The sequence below is a fragment of the Cololabis saira genome, chromosome 16 (genome assembly GCF_033807715.1).
Source record: "Cololabis saira isolate AMF1-May2022 chromosome 16, fColSai1.1, whole genome shotgun sequence".
Lineage (NCBI taxonomy): Eukaryota > Metazoa > Chordata > Actinopteri > Beloniformes > Belonidae > Cololabis > Cololabis saira.
Window position 1 is genome coordinate 14589640 of NC_084602.1, and position 17833 is coordinate 14607472.

Here is a 17833-nt window from a genome sequence, read left to right on the forward strand (position 1 = left end):
AAATAGAGTATTTAATAAGGGATTCAACTTTGGTCATCTGACTGTAGGGGTTTAAAACAAAGGCAAAAAATAATAAAAAAGAATTAGAAAAATAAAGACATACATAAACTGAATATGAAATACTCATTATCTCTGCGGAATAAATCACATTAAGCCTCCTTATGTGATGAAAAAAAGGACTTAACTTATTTGTGTGTAGTCATCAAAGTGTAGTAATCCTTTTTGTTTGTTATTAAATACAATGAATTGAACAGATTATCTCATGCCTGATCCAGCGATTTGGACAATATGAAGACGGATATCAAATATTCATATCTGGAGGAGTGCGTCCCTGCAGTGCATTGCATTCATTCAGTATTTCACACATAAGTACACTGCAGCACTCAGACATCTCCATGCAGAATCGTGCTATAGCTCCCTTTGGACTATATGGATCAGCTGATATTGAAACACAAGCAAGCCAAGAGAATAAAACATATTTGCATTCCCATGGGGAAGTTGGGCAGTTTTAGTAACACATGATGCAGACTCTGTTTTCGACATAAGTTATAGAAATAGTTTGTGTCAGATCAAGGTACAGTAAGCAGATGTTACAAGATAATGGTATTGGTTCAGATCATCACGACTCAAATTAAAACTAAACGGGGGGGGGGGGGGGTTATAAAACACATCTGCACATAACCCAGGTTCGCTTGACTGATCAGCACCACGGACAGCGGCTCCATCATGTTCCAGCGCTGCCGAGACGGACGCGACTACCTGACTGCTGCGGTGTAATCTAATGAGAAACGGTTACATCACACACGTTGACATGACAAAACAACACGTAGTGGATGGAAAAAAAAGAGGTGATGACAGATGAAGGCTGATGGACCAGGAATAAAACTGCTCAAGGACAGCCAAATGAATCCCCTAGGCGTAGCTCATTACCATGTCCCACCATTGCATTTTGTGTCGTTGAATATCACCTTTAAACGCGAACACTCCTACCTCTGGTGTTAAAATAGACTCATGGCCAAGTCTGACTAGGCCTCTTTCTGAGCTCTGCCGTCTGTACGTGACGGTCTCACTGTATGACTCACAGCCTTCACCCACACCGCCTTGCGTCTGTCTCCCTCTGCTGGGGAACAGTGGGACTGCAGGCAGCAGATCAGCTGGAAAAGTACATATGTACACTAGTGGTGGGGAAAAAATTGATATTGCAATATATTGTTGCGCTCTCTGTCGCAATAAATAATGGATAAACTGATGGCAAATATCGATATTTTATTACAACACACATAATGGATTTACGGGGTTGTCACCGCACTATTGTTCATGCACTTCAATTTGTCCAGTTGTACAGTGTTTACATTTACAAGACTAGGAGGCAGTGAGGTATTATGCAAAATTAAGTTGCTTACTGACTTTTCAGTATTAGAAACAAAGCAGTGCACTGTCCTGGTTTATATAAAACATGTTATTAATGTTCATGCACTTTAATTTGTCCAGCTGTACAGTGTTTACATTTAGCCCAGGAGCCAGTGAGGCTCTATATAAATGTACTTTCTTTGTACATTGTATGAACTTTTGGCATTGAATAAATGCATAACTACAGATGTTTTCCTATTTATGGGCATTTTTTCTTTTTCAGTCACATGTATCGTGATATATCGTTGATGAAATATCTTACAATATATCGAATATCGTAGATATCGTGTATTGTGATATTATCGTTATTGTGGACCACATATCGCCACAGTATTGAATCGTGAGTTACCCGTCCCACCCCTAATGTACACCACACTGTACAGTGCATGATATAATGTTGCATGTTAAAGTGACGCATATAATAGTGAGTATTTTTATTATAAATAATACATCTATGCATTATAAATCAATTTCTTACACAGTCTACCATTTTTCTGTTCTCATTCTCATTATTTTTTCAAACAATGGTTGTTTTAGCTGAAGACAAAAATAACAAAAAAAGTCAATAAAATGAATTACATTATATCGATTATATAAATATTTAAAAATCAGGCGACAGCATGTCAATGTGAAAGGTCATAGCTGTAAGCAGGATTAATGTCCTATCAGTCCTTATTGTGGCATACTGGAATACCCTGAAGACACATTCTTAATTTACTGTGTCGTGTAGAGGATGTGCAGTGTTGTTTTATTATTTTCAGTCATTTGTGTAACATTCCCGATGGTTCAAACCTTCTGAGGTGCTGGGACTCTCCCCAGTCTTCATATATTTGTTTAGTTTCTTAAAGTCACTTAAATTTGCACTCTTCGCCAAAGACATGTAGAGGAATCAGTATTTTCTCTCCCTTACAGTAGACAGCCTCAGTGTTGTATTTCTATCTATTATCCGTCTTCGTCAAAATAAGATGAGCCTGTAAGTGGCTCATGAATATGAACGTTTGTCAGCATACTCCATCAATTACTAGCCTAAGAAAAATAACAGCTTACTGCTCAGAAGACAGGCATTCAAAGTCAAACATAACTATTTTCAGTTGTGTTTAAAGAATTGTTGAGGGACCTAAACACACATCTCTTAAACTGCATAGAACCACAGGTACTAAATGTAACGTGTTAATGGCACGGGTGTGTCAGTACTATGGTAGTATCATTAGTATAAGTGACCAGAAAATGGTGCAAAAGAAGTTTGAGTGAATACCTGAGAGGGAATGTGGATGTAATGATCTTGTCATCTTTACAAATGAAGTGATGACGACAACCCCCCAAGCAATGTTGAAATTTATCACAGAGGAATTCTGCAGACTTTGTACCAAAAAAAATGGGTCTTTTAAAAAAAAAGCCTTCAAAAAGAAAATTGAGAAGCATGTTTAGTTTCTTTATTGTCTGTTCTTATTCCAATGGCCTAGTCATTACCAAGCTGACACCCGACCCAAGGCTGTGGCTCAAACCACACGGCATCACAACTCCATAATTGGTTTCTGGGTTTCATTTTAAATTATTCAATGATTCCTTGGCTGTCGGTGGCTGAGAACTTACACAAGTGTACTGCAGACATCTCCAGGGCACATTTCCAGACGGGTGCCCTCCTCTCCCTCCGGCGCTGTGTGACCAATACAGCGGCTCCACCATTTCTCATGCATTACGTCCAGCGCACAAACACAAAGGCCTCTCATTTAAAACCTCTCAAGCATGAATTCAGTTCTAAACCATCACTGAGTGGGTGGGTAGGTTGACTGAATGATGGTAAACGTAGCCGAGCGAGACAGATCAAAAGATCAAGGGGATATGCAGGAATGGTGAGAGAAAGCTTGATGTTGGCCTTTCCACACTCCACATTAAAAAAAAAAATGTATTGATTATCTACAAATCCATCAGAAAAGGGAGTTACTTTAAATATCTTTTTTGTTTTTAAAACATATGTCAATTTCCTATTAAAATGGTTAATTAAATATTCACAATTTATAACAGGTACCATTAAAACAGATATAAACATGAATTATCTTCTGAAAATTGAGCCAGAACCAATCACAGCGGACGTGGACTGAGAAATAATTCCCCTCGGTCACAAACAATCAGAGAAATCACTGGTGTGTGAATTTTCAACGTGGACCGAATAAGACCGTATTTTTTTCCAGGACTGTGAAGTTCAGATACAAAAGAAAAATAATTCAAAATAAATAAAATACAGACACAGTATTTCCAGTTCATCAGGGTTCAAGTTTTATTCCCCCCTACTCAAATTATAAATTAAGAAAATCAAACAGAAAAGTTATCCAGTTACTGTTAAGTAACTTTCTAGGTAGCACAAATGGACAGAGAATTCTGCATGGCACTGGTGAAAATAAGGCTTTTCAGAGGAAGAAGATGCTGGTGACTCGGAAATATTCCAGTCCTGAGTGTCAATGGAAGAAAAAGCTGCTGAGAATCACACGTAAGAGCAAAAAAAAATAAATCTGTTTATGGTCATACCTCAGGGTAATCTGGTTTGATAATGAAGATTGTGATCTTCAATGATCCTGAGATGACCGAGATGTACCGCCATTTTATTTTCAATTCACGTGTTGTAAACAGCCCAGTAAAGGCTCAACTAGACCCACTGATCGCACCGCCAGTGGGTCTAAAGGCTGCAAGTAGACAATAAACATATTCTATCCACAAAACAACGAAGAAAATAGAATTACCGGAAGGTCACAATTTCATTGATTGTCTATATCGCAGCACCAGCGGCAGTAAACTGATGTAGATGCAAACTCGTGCTTATTTTTAGGAAAGTGAAGCTTCAGTTGTGTCAGTAATCATCCATCACAGAGGGGGCCAGGTGAAAGAGGAGGTGAAACAGCAGAAACACGCATACACTCAGTTTCTCTTACACAGACACGCAAGTCTTTGCAAGCTCCTCACTGGTCCTTGTCGTGGTTGAGCACCTGGTTAACAGCTGAAAGAACAGACACAGAAGGATAGAAAACAGTTGTAATGAAACGGTTCGTAAAAACAAAATGCATCACAATCTACTGCAGTCCCGTCCTGCAGCACTCGCACGTACACGGCGGGTCACTCACCTCCCTTTGTGACAGTTTCAGTTATGTCCTTTGCCCTGGAGGTCAGATCACTGACCACCGTGTCCATGGCGGCTTGATGTTTGAGGAAAAATGGCCGGATCACACGCTTGTACAACATGTCTGAACCGTTCCACGTCACAGGAGCCATGCACCATATCAAGAACACACACTGAGGAGAGACGGGCACAGATCTTTGATGAAATGTTTGTTTTAAAACGACTCTAAAACATTAGATTAAATCTTAAGATAAAACAATAGAGTGCACAATTAAACAATGTCAAAGTCTGGACGGAGACGTTGTCGGGTCTGCAGCATCTAAGACTGCAACTTGATGATGTTGTAGATTTAAAACAACATGTACCGCATGCTTTTAAGAAAAATAGTGAAAGTGGCGAAAGGGCCTTTCTGTGTGGAGTTTGCATGTTCTCCCCATGTTCCCTTGGGTAGCTAATGTGAGCTACCCTCACAAAAACATGCAACAGTCCTGGGCTACACATGCCCCCTCTGGCCAGCCGGGGACAGACGGGGTGGGGAGGATCTGGCCGGAATAACGTGATCCTTCCACGCGCTACATCCGGCCAGAGAAGCCCCACACTGTCTGGTGAAAAGAAGCGGCCTGCTCACTCCTCAGGTTAAGGAGGAGACCTGAGCTCAGTGCAGGGCCCTCCCGGGGTTGGTAGAGGAAGGCAATGCCCAGGACTGACACTTAGGTAGGAGCACTGGGTGGTAAAAATGGGGAGGAAAAAATAAAATAAATCGGGATAAAAAAATATATTATTTTTATATATATATATATATATATATATATATATATATAAAAGAAAAATAGTGAAAGTGAAACTGGTGTGTTTCAAACCAAATAATACAAATCACATTATTTTCAACCATATTTACCGAATTTAATAAATATACAAATAAAGAAAATTAGGGCCGTCAATCTGTCCAGATCATTTTTTAAATGTTCTCTTTACTTTTAAAAAGATATTTTCAAATGGCAATAATAGAGAGCCGATCATTATCCTTGGTTGTCGTTTTATTATTATTATCATTAGTCGAAAACATGTCCTGAAAGTCTGGAGAGGTCAGTCTTTGGTCCAGCAAGCAACGACTGATGTTAGTCTGAGTAATTTTGTCACAGAAAAATGTAAAATTAAACATCCTCTCTTTTTAAGCAGTTTTAAACAAACATTTTTACAGTCTGTTTAAAAAAATGTAAATTAAATTAATTTCAAATCCATGACAACTCTAAGGGAGTTCTTTTTTTTTTTTTTTTTTTAAACACATCAGGTGAATTTATATAAAGAAATACATTGTTACATGAAGCGTAGCTTTTTGATTGACAGTTGGCCAGGCCAATGGCTAGCCATCACCGCTTCCTAACCGGCAGTTTATACAAACCCAGGATCGGCTAAATCCACCAGTAATTTCTGAGTTTGATACTGACACCATATGAAGCGGGATATTCTGCTGTAAACGTCTGGTTTGCATTATGACAAAAAAGAGGCTTCAGAAAACCAGTACGTCACGTATCCGGTGCTTTGTCCATTGTTGTTTTACAGTCTATCAGAGCTGGATTTTTTTTCTTGTTCCTCCAAACTACAGGTTGGTCCAAGGGTCATATTTCCTAAAATGTACTTGCGAAAATCGTGCATTGAGGAAAACATAAATAAATAAATAGTTGCAATAAAGATTATGTGTGTTGATGCATTAGCACGTTAACTTTTCCTTAAAAAGAACATTGAAAAAAAAACACAAAAAAACCCAATCCATTAATTTTGTTTTTTTTGGGGCAGAAAAATTATCCCCATGATTATTGCATCTTTTATCATTTCATGTATTAGAATTTGGAGAAATATCCAACTAAATCTCTGCAGGCTAGTGGCAAGGTTGAGAAGCAGATGATGGTGATTTTCAAGCCTCCAGGCATCTCAGCAGTTCAACAGATGTGATCATCTTGCAGATGTTACTGAATGGACTCTGGAGCACTTCTGAAAGTTTGTCTCTGCATCCAAAATTTGAATTAAAACCCTACTGGCTAATTGGCAAACCATATATTCACAGGATCTGAAAATGGCAATGGTTTCTATGGCTACAAGTTTATGTACAGTGGAGTGAAGCCAAATGGAATGAATGAATTAATGAATGAATGAATGAAGTCAAATTTTAGGCTTTTCAAATCAGAATTGAATCTTCCAAACAGACCTTTCATATTAAAATTACAAGTGATCGCATCCGATCTGTGCATCCCTGCCGATGTTCCTGTGTGGTCGCTATGGTGACCCACATACACAGAACTGATATAAAACCAAAAAGGAGGGTAGTGAACTAACGTCACTGTCACAAATGTCAATGCGGAGCTATGGTGAAAAATTCTAATTTAATGCCAAATATCAGAAAGACACTACAATGTAAAAGAGCGCCCTACCTTGGCAGCATAGTAAAAAGGAAACCAGAAGAGGAAGATGTCAGAGAAAGCCTCAACGATGCTGAAGACTCCGTAAACAACCCAGTAGGTCAGCCACTGCGTGTCATCCTCCTTGTTACTGCTCTCAATGGCCTTGATGCTGAGCAAACAAATGGTTTTGATTCAGGTGAGTGAAGATCTTTCATTTGTGTAATAGCAGAGAAAACTGTATTTGAAAGGATGCATGATTCTCAAACTGTACGAGCATGCTCTGTCCACATGAAAACCCAACAACGTTTGCACAGTGATTCTAATTAAATGACAAACCCCTGAAAAAAAAGAGCATTCTGGATTATTTGGTGGTAAGGAGCGTAAACTTTTGTTAGTGCCCAAAATTATATGCGAATAAAAGCAGTATTGAGTGAGAATGTGTTTGCAGCAAAATGGAAATTAATGTTGGCACTGGAGGAAAAATCCATCTTTGTCAAAATACATTTTAAGCCACTAAATAAAGACTCAAATGTCAGTCCAACAAAGTGATGATGTGCATAGGTTCCCTACAGACAAACCCGTCATTGTCTCAGTGAGCAGAAAGTGTATAATAAGGTGTGCTACAGGCATCTCCTCCTGTGTCACTACCTCATCCTAAGAAGGAGAGTTCATGGCTTCTGCTTCCAACATTTGACTATTTGTCATAAATATCTAAAATACTGATAGTGCTCTCTGATGCAGAGGCCATCAACCCTCCTCATTTTATATTTAATGACATTAGTTTGCATGACCTGCAGCAGTAAACTTGCATGAACATACACCGTTGGCCATGAAGCTGGAATAATCTTATTTGCTGAGACATTCATGTTTCCATTTACAATCACTTCACGGGAAGAGTTGAAACAATGTACTACCCAACTTTATAGTCAATGGTGTATAACAAGGTGGTAGCCACCAGAAGGAGATAACTGTACAAAACAGTTGTTCTTATACACTTTTTGTAAACCTATGGAGGTAAAAATGAGTTTGGTTTGTGAGTAGGGACCCTATTCATAATATAATTTAAGTAGAATTACATTTTTGAGTCTTCTCAGAGGCTTAAAATAGCTATTTAACACATTTCTACTGCCCCAAATTCCATTCATTCTCCAGAGTATTGTGAAACAGTGATGCAATCATATGCTGACAAATAATGACTGAGTGAGAACGTACAGCTGAAAAATATCAAATCCATTTAAAAAGGTTCTACAGTGTAAAAATCAAAGTAAAACTGACTTTTCCAATAAATAAATTTCTCACATTGTAACAGAGGTTGCAGCTCTTATCAATAATACTTAACAATTAACATTGGCTGCACTTCTTTTGGTTTATCATGCGCTGTGGTTATCAGGTAGCTGACAAGAAACATTAAATTATAACTATTTTGCTTTAAATACTGGATGCAACTATGCAAAGAGTCTAACTGTGAACAATGAATTTAAAAGAAATGAGAGATTTCAAAAATGTAGAAGAATGAGGAAGCTTGTGGTATCGCGTTTTGACGGAGACTGAAACCAATCTGGCATCATACATACGAGAAATATGCTGGATAGATAAAACCGATCAGGTTGCAGAGCAGTGAGGCTCCATATCCAAACAGAAGGTAGAGTCCGATAAAACCAAGAACACCTGCAGAGGAAAGAAAAAAAGATGGCAGAGGCAGCAGTGAGATAAGAGCTGAGGGTAGGGCAAGAGCTATCACATTACTCTACAAACATCAATATTAGGACATGTCCCTGATACAAGGAGGATCAAGTAGCAAGCCTGGGAGGAGCGCTGAATTTAAAAATCAAACACTGAACTTAAATTCACTCCCAAGATGAACTACCATGAGTTTATCAAAATGAGAGGGTGTTTCAATGCAATTTCACTTCATTATTCTGCATTCAAGTCTACTCGCTAGTTATTGTAGTTACCAAACAAATGTATGTTTTTTAGCTGTAATAATAAAAGCAAGGGTGCCAAACAGCTCACATGGAGCCGGCAGCCCATATCGGCTACAGTCCCAGGCTCAAGTCCGAGCCTGCAACCCTTTGCAGTCAGATAACAACACGGGCACTAAAGGTCTTTGATACTATCATAAGCAGTGGCTGCTATTTACATCTCATTTGATTGGCACAGCTGAGACACACATGTCCTGTAAACTGCCAGTGTACACCACATACAGGAAGGGAAGAAGAAAAAAAAAAGACTAAACTGGAAGAACTGGTTGAAAGTGAGATGCTCAGCTCTTGTTGACCACATTGACTTCTGTTTGTGTAAGCATTTTATATAATATGAAAGGGGAAGGATCCTAAAGATGAGTTAACGGATGATGCACCGTTAACTTGTATGCATATATATATATATATATATAAAAAAACATGTGATTTGGCTCTAAACGTATAAACCTCTAAGCTTTACTAAGAGACCGAGTCATAAACGCATACATGTTAGAAAGTATTTATATGGAAAACCTAGAGATAAGAACAGAAGGCCTTAGTTGTGGACTATCGAATTACAGCAGAAAGCCTTTGTTCTTGGTGGTGGGGGTTAGGTGCTTGAAATAGCTTTTAAAACACGAAACTAACGTCTCCACCCCAGTCAGCATGTCTTCACCCTTCAGGATGTCACAGGAGGCATGAACTCAAGACACCGACTGGATTGTAACCTGGTCCTGTTTAGACCTGGTATTAACATCCGTCTTGAGTGATCTGATCCAAGCACGCCTGTTCACAGCCAACAAGAACTTGCAATCAACTCTCGCTCTGCTTGCACTAAATGCAAATATGTACATGGTTACTTCTTTTGAAGAGCAACTGCTTTGGGTTTTATTATTATATATGGTTTTGAAACTTGTGGGTGGCAGCAATAAATGAGCAACAGCTCTACATTTCATCCCTCTTTACCAGGATGACCACACTGGAAGTACCAGTGGAAAGCTGGAAACATAATTCTATTAATCCTTAAAAGCTGCTGGATTAGGTTTTGATCAAAATATTAGCAAAGGAAAAAAAAATCCAAGTTTGTGATTCTGTTTACTTGCTTAATAAGAGAAAGGTATTAAAAGGTGAAATCTGCAGCTTCAATCAGTCCCCTGAAAGCATGTAAACAGGAAACGGAGGGACCGGGACTATACATTTGTTGCAATTATTATTAGGAGGTCCAAAATGGTAATTATAGATGTGTGGATATGACTCTGACCACTTGGTGGCATTGCTTGTTCACTTTGTCAGAGGCCGACTAAGAGGCCATATCCCTACGCAATAAATTCACATTTTTGTATAGAACAGTTGTGATTGTGGGGAAGCAACAACATTATTTATTGACATGAAAGGACCTGATTTGGGCACCAAAAAGCAACAAATCAACTCTGTATTCTTATTTTACAAACTTTATATGAGAAAAACACCTTAAAGTCTGTACTGATGCAATCCACAAAGTCAAAGCATCAGGATGTTTTGTTCTCATCTACGTACTAAACTGCACCTAGCTGTCTGGAGAAAGAAAAAAAAAACCCTGCCGTCTGCAGTAGATAGAAAGAACTTAGTTGATGATGTCCTAGTGACAGTTGTTTTGAACTTTGATGCGATTATGTCACGACAATGAGGACATTCTTCCCACACCGAGGACATCAGTTATGCAGGCAGACCTACAATTTGCCCCACGACACATTGCATTTACACTGCTGAAAGAATGTGGCCAGCTGTGACTCAGACTACATCTGAATGTGGTTTGATTAATCAAATCTCCTCAAATGCATCACTTAAGGCTGCCCACTTGCGATATTATCAGGTCTAATCAGGGCCTTTGTCTCTCTGACAAGCCTAGATTGAGGCAAAGTACAAGAAAAAAAAATACAGCGGCAATAGGGAAGAGTATGATAATTGCTGCTCTTTATCAGTGTTGATTTTTGTAACAGTTCTGAAATGTGGACCAAGTATCAGATGAAAGGTTGTCGTGTTCCCAAGTTAACAAGACACTGACAAAGCATTTCCTCAAGCAACACTGGTCATGGTTTGATTTGGCTACCTCATCCGGCTCTAACTTCAGCTAAAGCTGGAGATAAATCAAGTGGCATGAATGCTTACAATCCAGAGAAGTTGTTTTGCAAGAATATTTTTGTGGCGAGTGTGGAACAAGACTGTCTTCAAATATAACTATAGACCTAATTCAACTACTGCATCTGCTTAAGCGCCACTTTCTGATCATGTGGTTGATTTATCTATCATAAGCTAGAAATAGTCTCCCAGCAATCACTCAACAATACTTGCTAACTGGCTGAGTTTAGGCCGAGTAGATCCAGACCAACTGGCTTAGATACCTGCCGAAGCTACTCTTAAACACCAGTAACATGGCAAATATCAAGAGCCAAGAAAGTACAGTAGAGATGCGTAAACAATAACTTAACTTTTTTTCTTAAAGATTAAGCAGATAAAGTGTTGTTGGATATATAGTTAGAAAGAAAAACTATCCAATGCAGCATCTGGGTCAAAGACGTATAAGGCCTTTGAGTAGCCCATTTTTAAAATACTTAAAATAAAGATATTTTTGGCCATTTTCCAAACATTTGAAATGTAGTGTACACATACATGTATGTGAAAACTTCAAACAAAGGTATTTTAGTGTTTTTAAACCTTTAAACCGTCATTTGGGGCGACCATTTATCTCAAAATTAATAGATTTCCATAACAAAATTTATATTTTAATAAGTATCAGTAATTAAATGAACTGTTCAAGAAAGATAGACACATTTTTCCTTTCATTTTTTGAAAACCATTTTTAAATACATTCTATCCATAATGGCAGTGTCACCCTCTTACTTACTCTAAAATTCATAAAACTGATTTAAAATGTGTACAAGGTGTATCCACTTATGCATGCTATACCAATAATTTATATTTGAACCAAAACTGATAGACATTCAATTTTGAATTTGATACAGAATTGCCATTTGTTGGTTACCCCACATGACAGGTGGTCACCCCACATGATGCTTTCAAGTTTAATCAAATATAACAGGCTAACAGTTAGCTATATGATCTAAGCTAGCTACTTCTCACCACATATCACTAACAAATTTAGCTTCAAAATATAGATTTGCAAATAAAACGAATTTTTTACAGTTTTAGGGTGGTCACCCCACATGATATCAAAATGTGACGTATACACTGCAGCAGTTAGAAAGAGGATTTATTTGTAAAGGAGAGAGAGACTACTGACCTGCAGGTTGTCTCTCTGGGACCCTCATGGAGTAACTGGCTGATGCAACATCCTCTTTGAGATGATTGTCAATATAAAAGTCCCTCAATTGTATTTTTTTCATGGTCACCCCAGATGATAATTCAGACAATGAACATATTCGGACAAGATTAGTTTGTGTATTATGATTGAAATGTGTGTACAAATGTTCCATAACTTTGTCAATAAATCTAAAACAAGTTTGAAAGTATGCCCAATAGGGCAAGCATTATTTTTAAATTGTTTTTATGTGATTTAAAACCAGTTGTCCAAACAGAAGTCAAGGCCGGACGGTCACCCCACATGATGTTTTCACACTTCAGATGGCAGAAAATGACCAATAACCAACATGTTTAAATAAAATAAGAGTGGGCACATGTAGAAGGAACGTATTAGACATACATGTTATATTTTTTATTCATTTTTATGTTTATTATTAGGTAAAAAGTTCCATCGGACAGAAAAAGTAAGCGTCACGTCTTTGACCCATCTAAGAATCTCTGACCATGCCCAAAGACCCAACTGCACTGAGGTGGTGGTGGGCGTTATGTGATGACTCCTACATGAGCATCATGTAGCAAAGACAGCTGTAGAATTGCCTGATTGGTTGCAGGTCTATCTAGTTGAATCCAGAGGAGGTTTCCTCCGTGTTTGCTGGTACTGCCCCCTGGAGATCAAAGTCGTAACCAGGGGTATCACTCATTGTTATATCAAGGGGTTTAAACAACCAAAATAGCTGGCCGAGGCGAGTGCTAATCAAAACTGGTCATTAAAACCCAGACTTATTCAGATAATCTGAATAAGGGGATCCTTACAAATAAACATAAACATAATCTGCTTTTAACAGATGCGTTGTTTGGAATCTGAGGACACCGAAGTTGTCCGGAGCAAGCCTCCCGATTTTACTCAAGGTTGTGATGTGCTGCCATTTCACAGACAATCACCCCATCGCACACCTACTATTCCAGTGAAATGTTGATTCAGAACTCCTCCCATCACTTTCTTCTTGGTCATTATGTCACAAGTGACCAATCATTTAGCGGCTGCCTTAGTCAGCCAGTTCTGCTCCCGCGGCCTGCTGCATGAACCAATGTGTTTTTGTTGCAGCACCACACAGCTATCCTGTTCTGAACATGATTTGATTACACACACACACACTTGTCCTTTCAGCTTTTCACAATAAAAAAGGTACTGATGGCATGCAAAGCAGTTTAGGGAGCATTAGTTAATATCTGCCTGGAGCCTTTGTGTGGGGCAATTAAGAGTACATTTGCAAACTACCTGCTGAGAGTTGGCTGGTTGCACTCTGCACAAATGGAGACTGTTCTAGTTCATGCAAAAACCCTTTGGGATATTTGCAAACATGCTTATAATCCGTGTTTTCCAAAAGGGTAACACATTTTTTTTTTAAGCCATCAAAAGTGGTTATTTGAGTGCATTTGTTGTGAACACTCATCTGATTAAAGTTGAGATCATGTGATGGCTTTGAATGTAGGTCAACGTGGTTAACGTGCTTCCTGGAGACAAAAACTTGCCTGAAGTCTCTGACATTTATTGACTTATACTGTGTAAATTGACTCAACTGTCCCGTCTTTAAACACAAGTCCCCAAAAGCTAAAGGGTGGAACAGCCTGTAGATGAAAGACTAGTCATCCAAGGATCACCTTCCCTGTCAGCCATGCAATTGATATTTAAAGGAAGGATAAAAATACCACTCTGGCCAGCTGCTGGAGGATCTGGGATATTAGATGCAGTTCGTTTAACAGCAGTATTTCGAAGTAGGCGTGTTGAAGTATAATCTTGCTATGTAGGATAAGGCTCTGAGCTGGATGAACTTTACTCGAGTCTAAGAAAGGCAGTAAAATTAGTCAGCATTGACAAGTAAAGGCCGATTTATGGTTCCGCGTTACACCAACGCAGCCCTACGCCGTAGCCTACGACGTAGGGTCTGCGTCGATTTAACGCGGAACCATAAATCAGGCTTAACCACATTGTGACAATGTGACCACTAGTTTTCCTGCTGCAGTCACGGTGGCAAATTATCGCAAATGCGTGTTCTTAAAGCACAAGTGTGAAACTAAATCCTTTTGTTCGGATGTTAACATACCCAAAGCGATGTACTCTCTCTTGACTCCCGTCTTTTGCTCCAGCGCCGCCAGCTGATCCGTCACGAAGTTCTTCTCGTGCAGCACAGCCACGAAGCGCTCCTTCAGCTGACTCATCTTCAGCCCGTCTGCAGCCTGCAAGCCGCACACCACACAAAGATACAAGAAATGTTATAGTTCTAACTCCGAGCGGGTTAGAACTATAACAAAGGGGTTATTTAACCAACCTTGGCTTGAAGAGCACTATAGAAACGTCGCGTAGGTCGGCCGGCCGCCGTCTGCCACCTCGGACCTGCTGCGATAACAGTGAGTGCGTGGGGGGGCGGGGCCAGGGCCAGCCGCGGACCAATCAGCGAGCAGGGGAGGCAGTCGCGGACCAATCAGCGAGCAGCGGACAAAGCCGTGGACCAATCAGCGAGCTCCGCCGAGTAACGTTCACTGCAGCCGTTAATGAAAACCAACGGTACTTTTCTTCCTCAGAAAAGAACCCAAAACAAAGCAAAAACATGTCGTTTGTCGTTTTAAAAACCGGTTTTTACACCCCCCCCAGTCACTCACATAATTCAAGGGTAACCGTCCCTTGAAAAACGGAATCGTCCCGTATTTATAAAGTAAAGTATGCGTCCCGTATTGAGGTGAAAAGGGACGCACTTTGTCCTGTATTACTTTTTTTTTTAATAAACTTTAACATTTCAAAAGTACAAAATTCCTTTGAGGAAACATTTGTTTGCATCTGAAACATAAGTTCACAACACACAAGCGAATATGTACACCTATACATTTGTTTTCTAAGATAATCTTCTAAGATTAAATAAAAAAATAAATAATAATAATCACAAAATAAATTAATCACAGGGGTTGACATTTCAACAAAAGTCTTTAAGCGTAGCAAGATTGTAACTTAAAGAGCAAGAGACTTTGACATGGTTTCACATAAATCATTCATATTTGTCCTGTATTACTGTGAGAGTTAAAAAATAGTCATAAAATGCTAATGGGAAATGGCATTGAGCTGTTGAGTTCATACTTTTTTTTTCTGTTTTACTACAACTGTAACCTACAGTCATGGCCTTTGAGGCACAAATATGTTTACAAGTACCAGTGGTACTTGTAAACATATCTGTGGTACTGTATCACAAATATGTTTACAAGTACCAACCATATATATTCATATATTATTTTACAATTCTTCTAGACAGTTTTCATACACATAGCTGTATAGTATACAAAGTTTTAACAGTAGGCCTATGTAAAGAGAAGTCTATTGATTTAATTTATTCATACATTTTTAAGATAGTTTTTTGAGAGCTTGACTTCACTGAGTCTATATTAAGGAAAAAATATACCTCCACAAATACACAATCCAGTTGTGTGAAGCATTTTTACATAGCATTTTTAGGTAAATCTTAAGTTTTACATTTCTGAGTTGCAAATTGTCCCTGTAACGCAGTCCAAACGAAGCTGCTATAGTTGCAGTTGGTTAGAAAATGAGCAAAGATGTGCAGTGGATGTCCAGAAATATGTAAAGGAAAACTCTGAAACAATTTAGAAGCAACATTGAAAATTTTAGAACCAATATTCCTCAGGGACAGGTGGCAGGACACTGACATTTCTCCCTCTACAATGCATATATGATATATCACTGAGCAAGTCGAGATATCTGGAAGAAATTCAGTGCCTACAGAGGACAAGTGTGGAATCTTAAGCTGAACACCTGTGATCGGATCCTTCAGATGACACTCCCTCATGAACCACCATTCATTAATGTGGGGAACCCCTTTCAAAGAATACAATTGAGAGCTATGTTCACACATGACACTTGAAATATTGTTGTCAAAAAAGATTTTAACCTTGTCTCGAGGAGGCATCAGTGTTTTCAGGCCGGAGACATCCAGGATGGATTATCAAACGGTAAAAACATTATGCTCAGAATAATTAATTTTTGTGGAAGAAATGGACATGACATGTGAAGAAAAGGACCATTCAGACTTGATATGGGTAGAAAGTCAGGCTCTGTGACCGTATGAGGTTGTATGACCATATCACTATGAGGCAAAGCAACACATCGAGCTACAGGATCAGTGCAGGTCTTGACCCCTGCAGTCCTGCCTCTTCCATCTGTCTCTGGGACGACTTCAGTGGCATGCCCCATGGTCAGCCACCATGTGCATGGCAGCTGAGCATCCACTATCATAAATAGTACCAGGTAACAACTGAGCACAGCCCTTGTGACACTTAGAAGAAGTTTAAAGTTCTGTGAGTTAGTGCTGTACAAAGTATGTCCGAAATTGTTCAGATAAGACCACAGTGTGTATCCACAGTGGGCGATTCAATAACTCTTATCCTGCATTAGGAGTTAGTAGTTTAGTCGATCCGTCCCATGATGGGCAAGATGACGGGTCATTTGGTCTGCATCAACTTACAAGTGCTGTCGCTGGAAATCGCTCCTGATTCTGTGATGGTGATATTAATTCAGAAAAGTACAATGAGAATTTAGAGTAACATGTTTTTTTTCCAGGGACGTCCATTCCCTCTTCAGCAGGTCAGTGCAAAACCACATTCTGCACACATTGAAAGGCAAAGCTGAAGAAAACCTGAATAACAAACGCAACACAACAAACACAGCTGAACCCTTTAATCTTTAACTAATGCATGCTGACACAAGGAGATACATGTGGCTTAATGGTAAACCTGAAGGGCCAGCAGAGGGCAGCCTACATCTGTGCAGGCATTTCAGGAGCTGCATCCATTGAAACTCAGAAACACCAAGTACAAGGTTTCTGAATATGTTTGAAAAGTCCACATTGAAATTAATCAGTATTCCATTTCCTCTTACACAAAGTGTTATAGGAACAGGTGTTACTAATGTGTAAAGTTGCGTGAGGTTATGTGTGTCCCAGAGAATCTGAAGTGTTTTCATGCCCTCACACTGAACACATCATTAGGATGATGTGTCTAAACTAAGGCTGGATTTTCTGAGTCAATGGGAGAGGATTCCAACATTTGTTGGACTTTGATGCCGTAACAATCATTCTTGTGTCATGAAAAAGTCTGTCTCTGTTCTTGTGATTGTACTGAATGTCTTCTTCCACCAGTTTCTGGAGCCCATCCTCCTGCAGGACTTAGGACATCCCTGAAGGTCTGCTGCTCCCTCCCATCTTCGAGCTTAGCCTCTCAGACCCTTTCTGGCCAAACAAACCAATGTTTGGCCAATAATTGGCTCCTGCTCTCACACATACATAGAGCGACGTTCTGGTGTTTAAACTGACGGAACTGAAACACTTATGTGAACACAGTTCTGACTTTCACTTCCTTTAAATGACATGAATAGTAACTGAACCATGAAGCTCAATCTGACCTGAACTTAATGAAACTAGTAGAACTTATCTTTTATAACAGGAATTCACATCACTTTTTAAATATGAAGATAGACGACAGTAAACATATATGAAAATTACAAACAGAAACATAAAATAAATGTTAAATCCACAAACACAAATGTATACTGTTCAATGCAGATTATTCAGTTCCTCTAAAGTCCGCTTTCA

The 17833-nt window shown here is 39.1% G+C and overlaps 1 protein-coding gene across 1 annotated transcript; it reads right to left on the reverse strand.

The window, feature by feature from the left end:
* Window positions 1-3663: 3663 nt before the first annotated feature.
* zgc:101744 (Receptor expression-enhancing protein 6-like) lies at window positions 3664-14618 on the reverse strand. The gene is made up of 6 exons (XM_061743780.1): window positions 14513-14618; window positions 14288-14420; window positions 8496-8589; window positions 6952-7090; window positions 4527-4695; window positions 3664-4402 (listed from the first exon to the last, which is right to left on the reverse strand). The coding sequence occupies exons 2-6, from the start codon at window positions 14400-14402 to the stop codon at window positions 4365-4367; spliced, it is 555 nt and encodes a 184-aa protein (XP_061599764.1). The 5' UTR covers window positions 14403-14420; window positions 14513-14618; the 3' UTR covers window positions 3664-4364.
* Between the last annotated feature and the right edge of the window lie 3215 nt (window positions 14619-17833).

What these genes read in the sequence shown, in the direction of transcription:
- zgc:101744 (XM_061743780.1), bottom strand. Translation starts at nt 14,402, where the DNA reads ATGAGTCAGCTGAAGGAGCGCTTCGTGGCTGTGCTGCACGAGAAGAAC. An exon ending in CTTTTTACTATGCTGCCAAG is followed by an intron (nt 4,696 to 6,951) that starts GTAGGGCGCTCT and finishes GTCTCTCCTCAG; the next exon opens with TGTGTGTTCTTGATATGGTG. An exon ending in TGAAACTGTCACAAAGGGAG is followed by an intron (nt 4,403 to 4,526) that starts GTGAGTGACCCG and finishes CTGTTCTTTCAG; the next exon opens with CTGTTAACCAGGTGCTCAAC.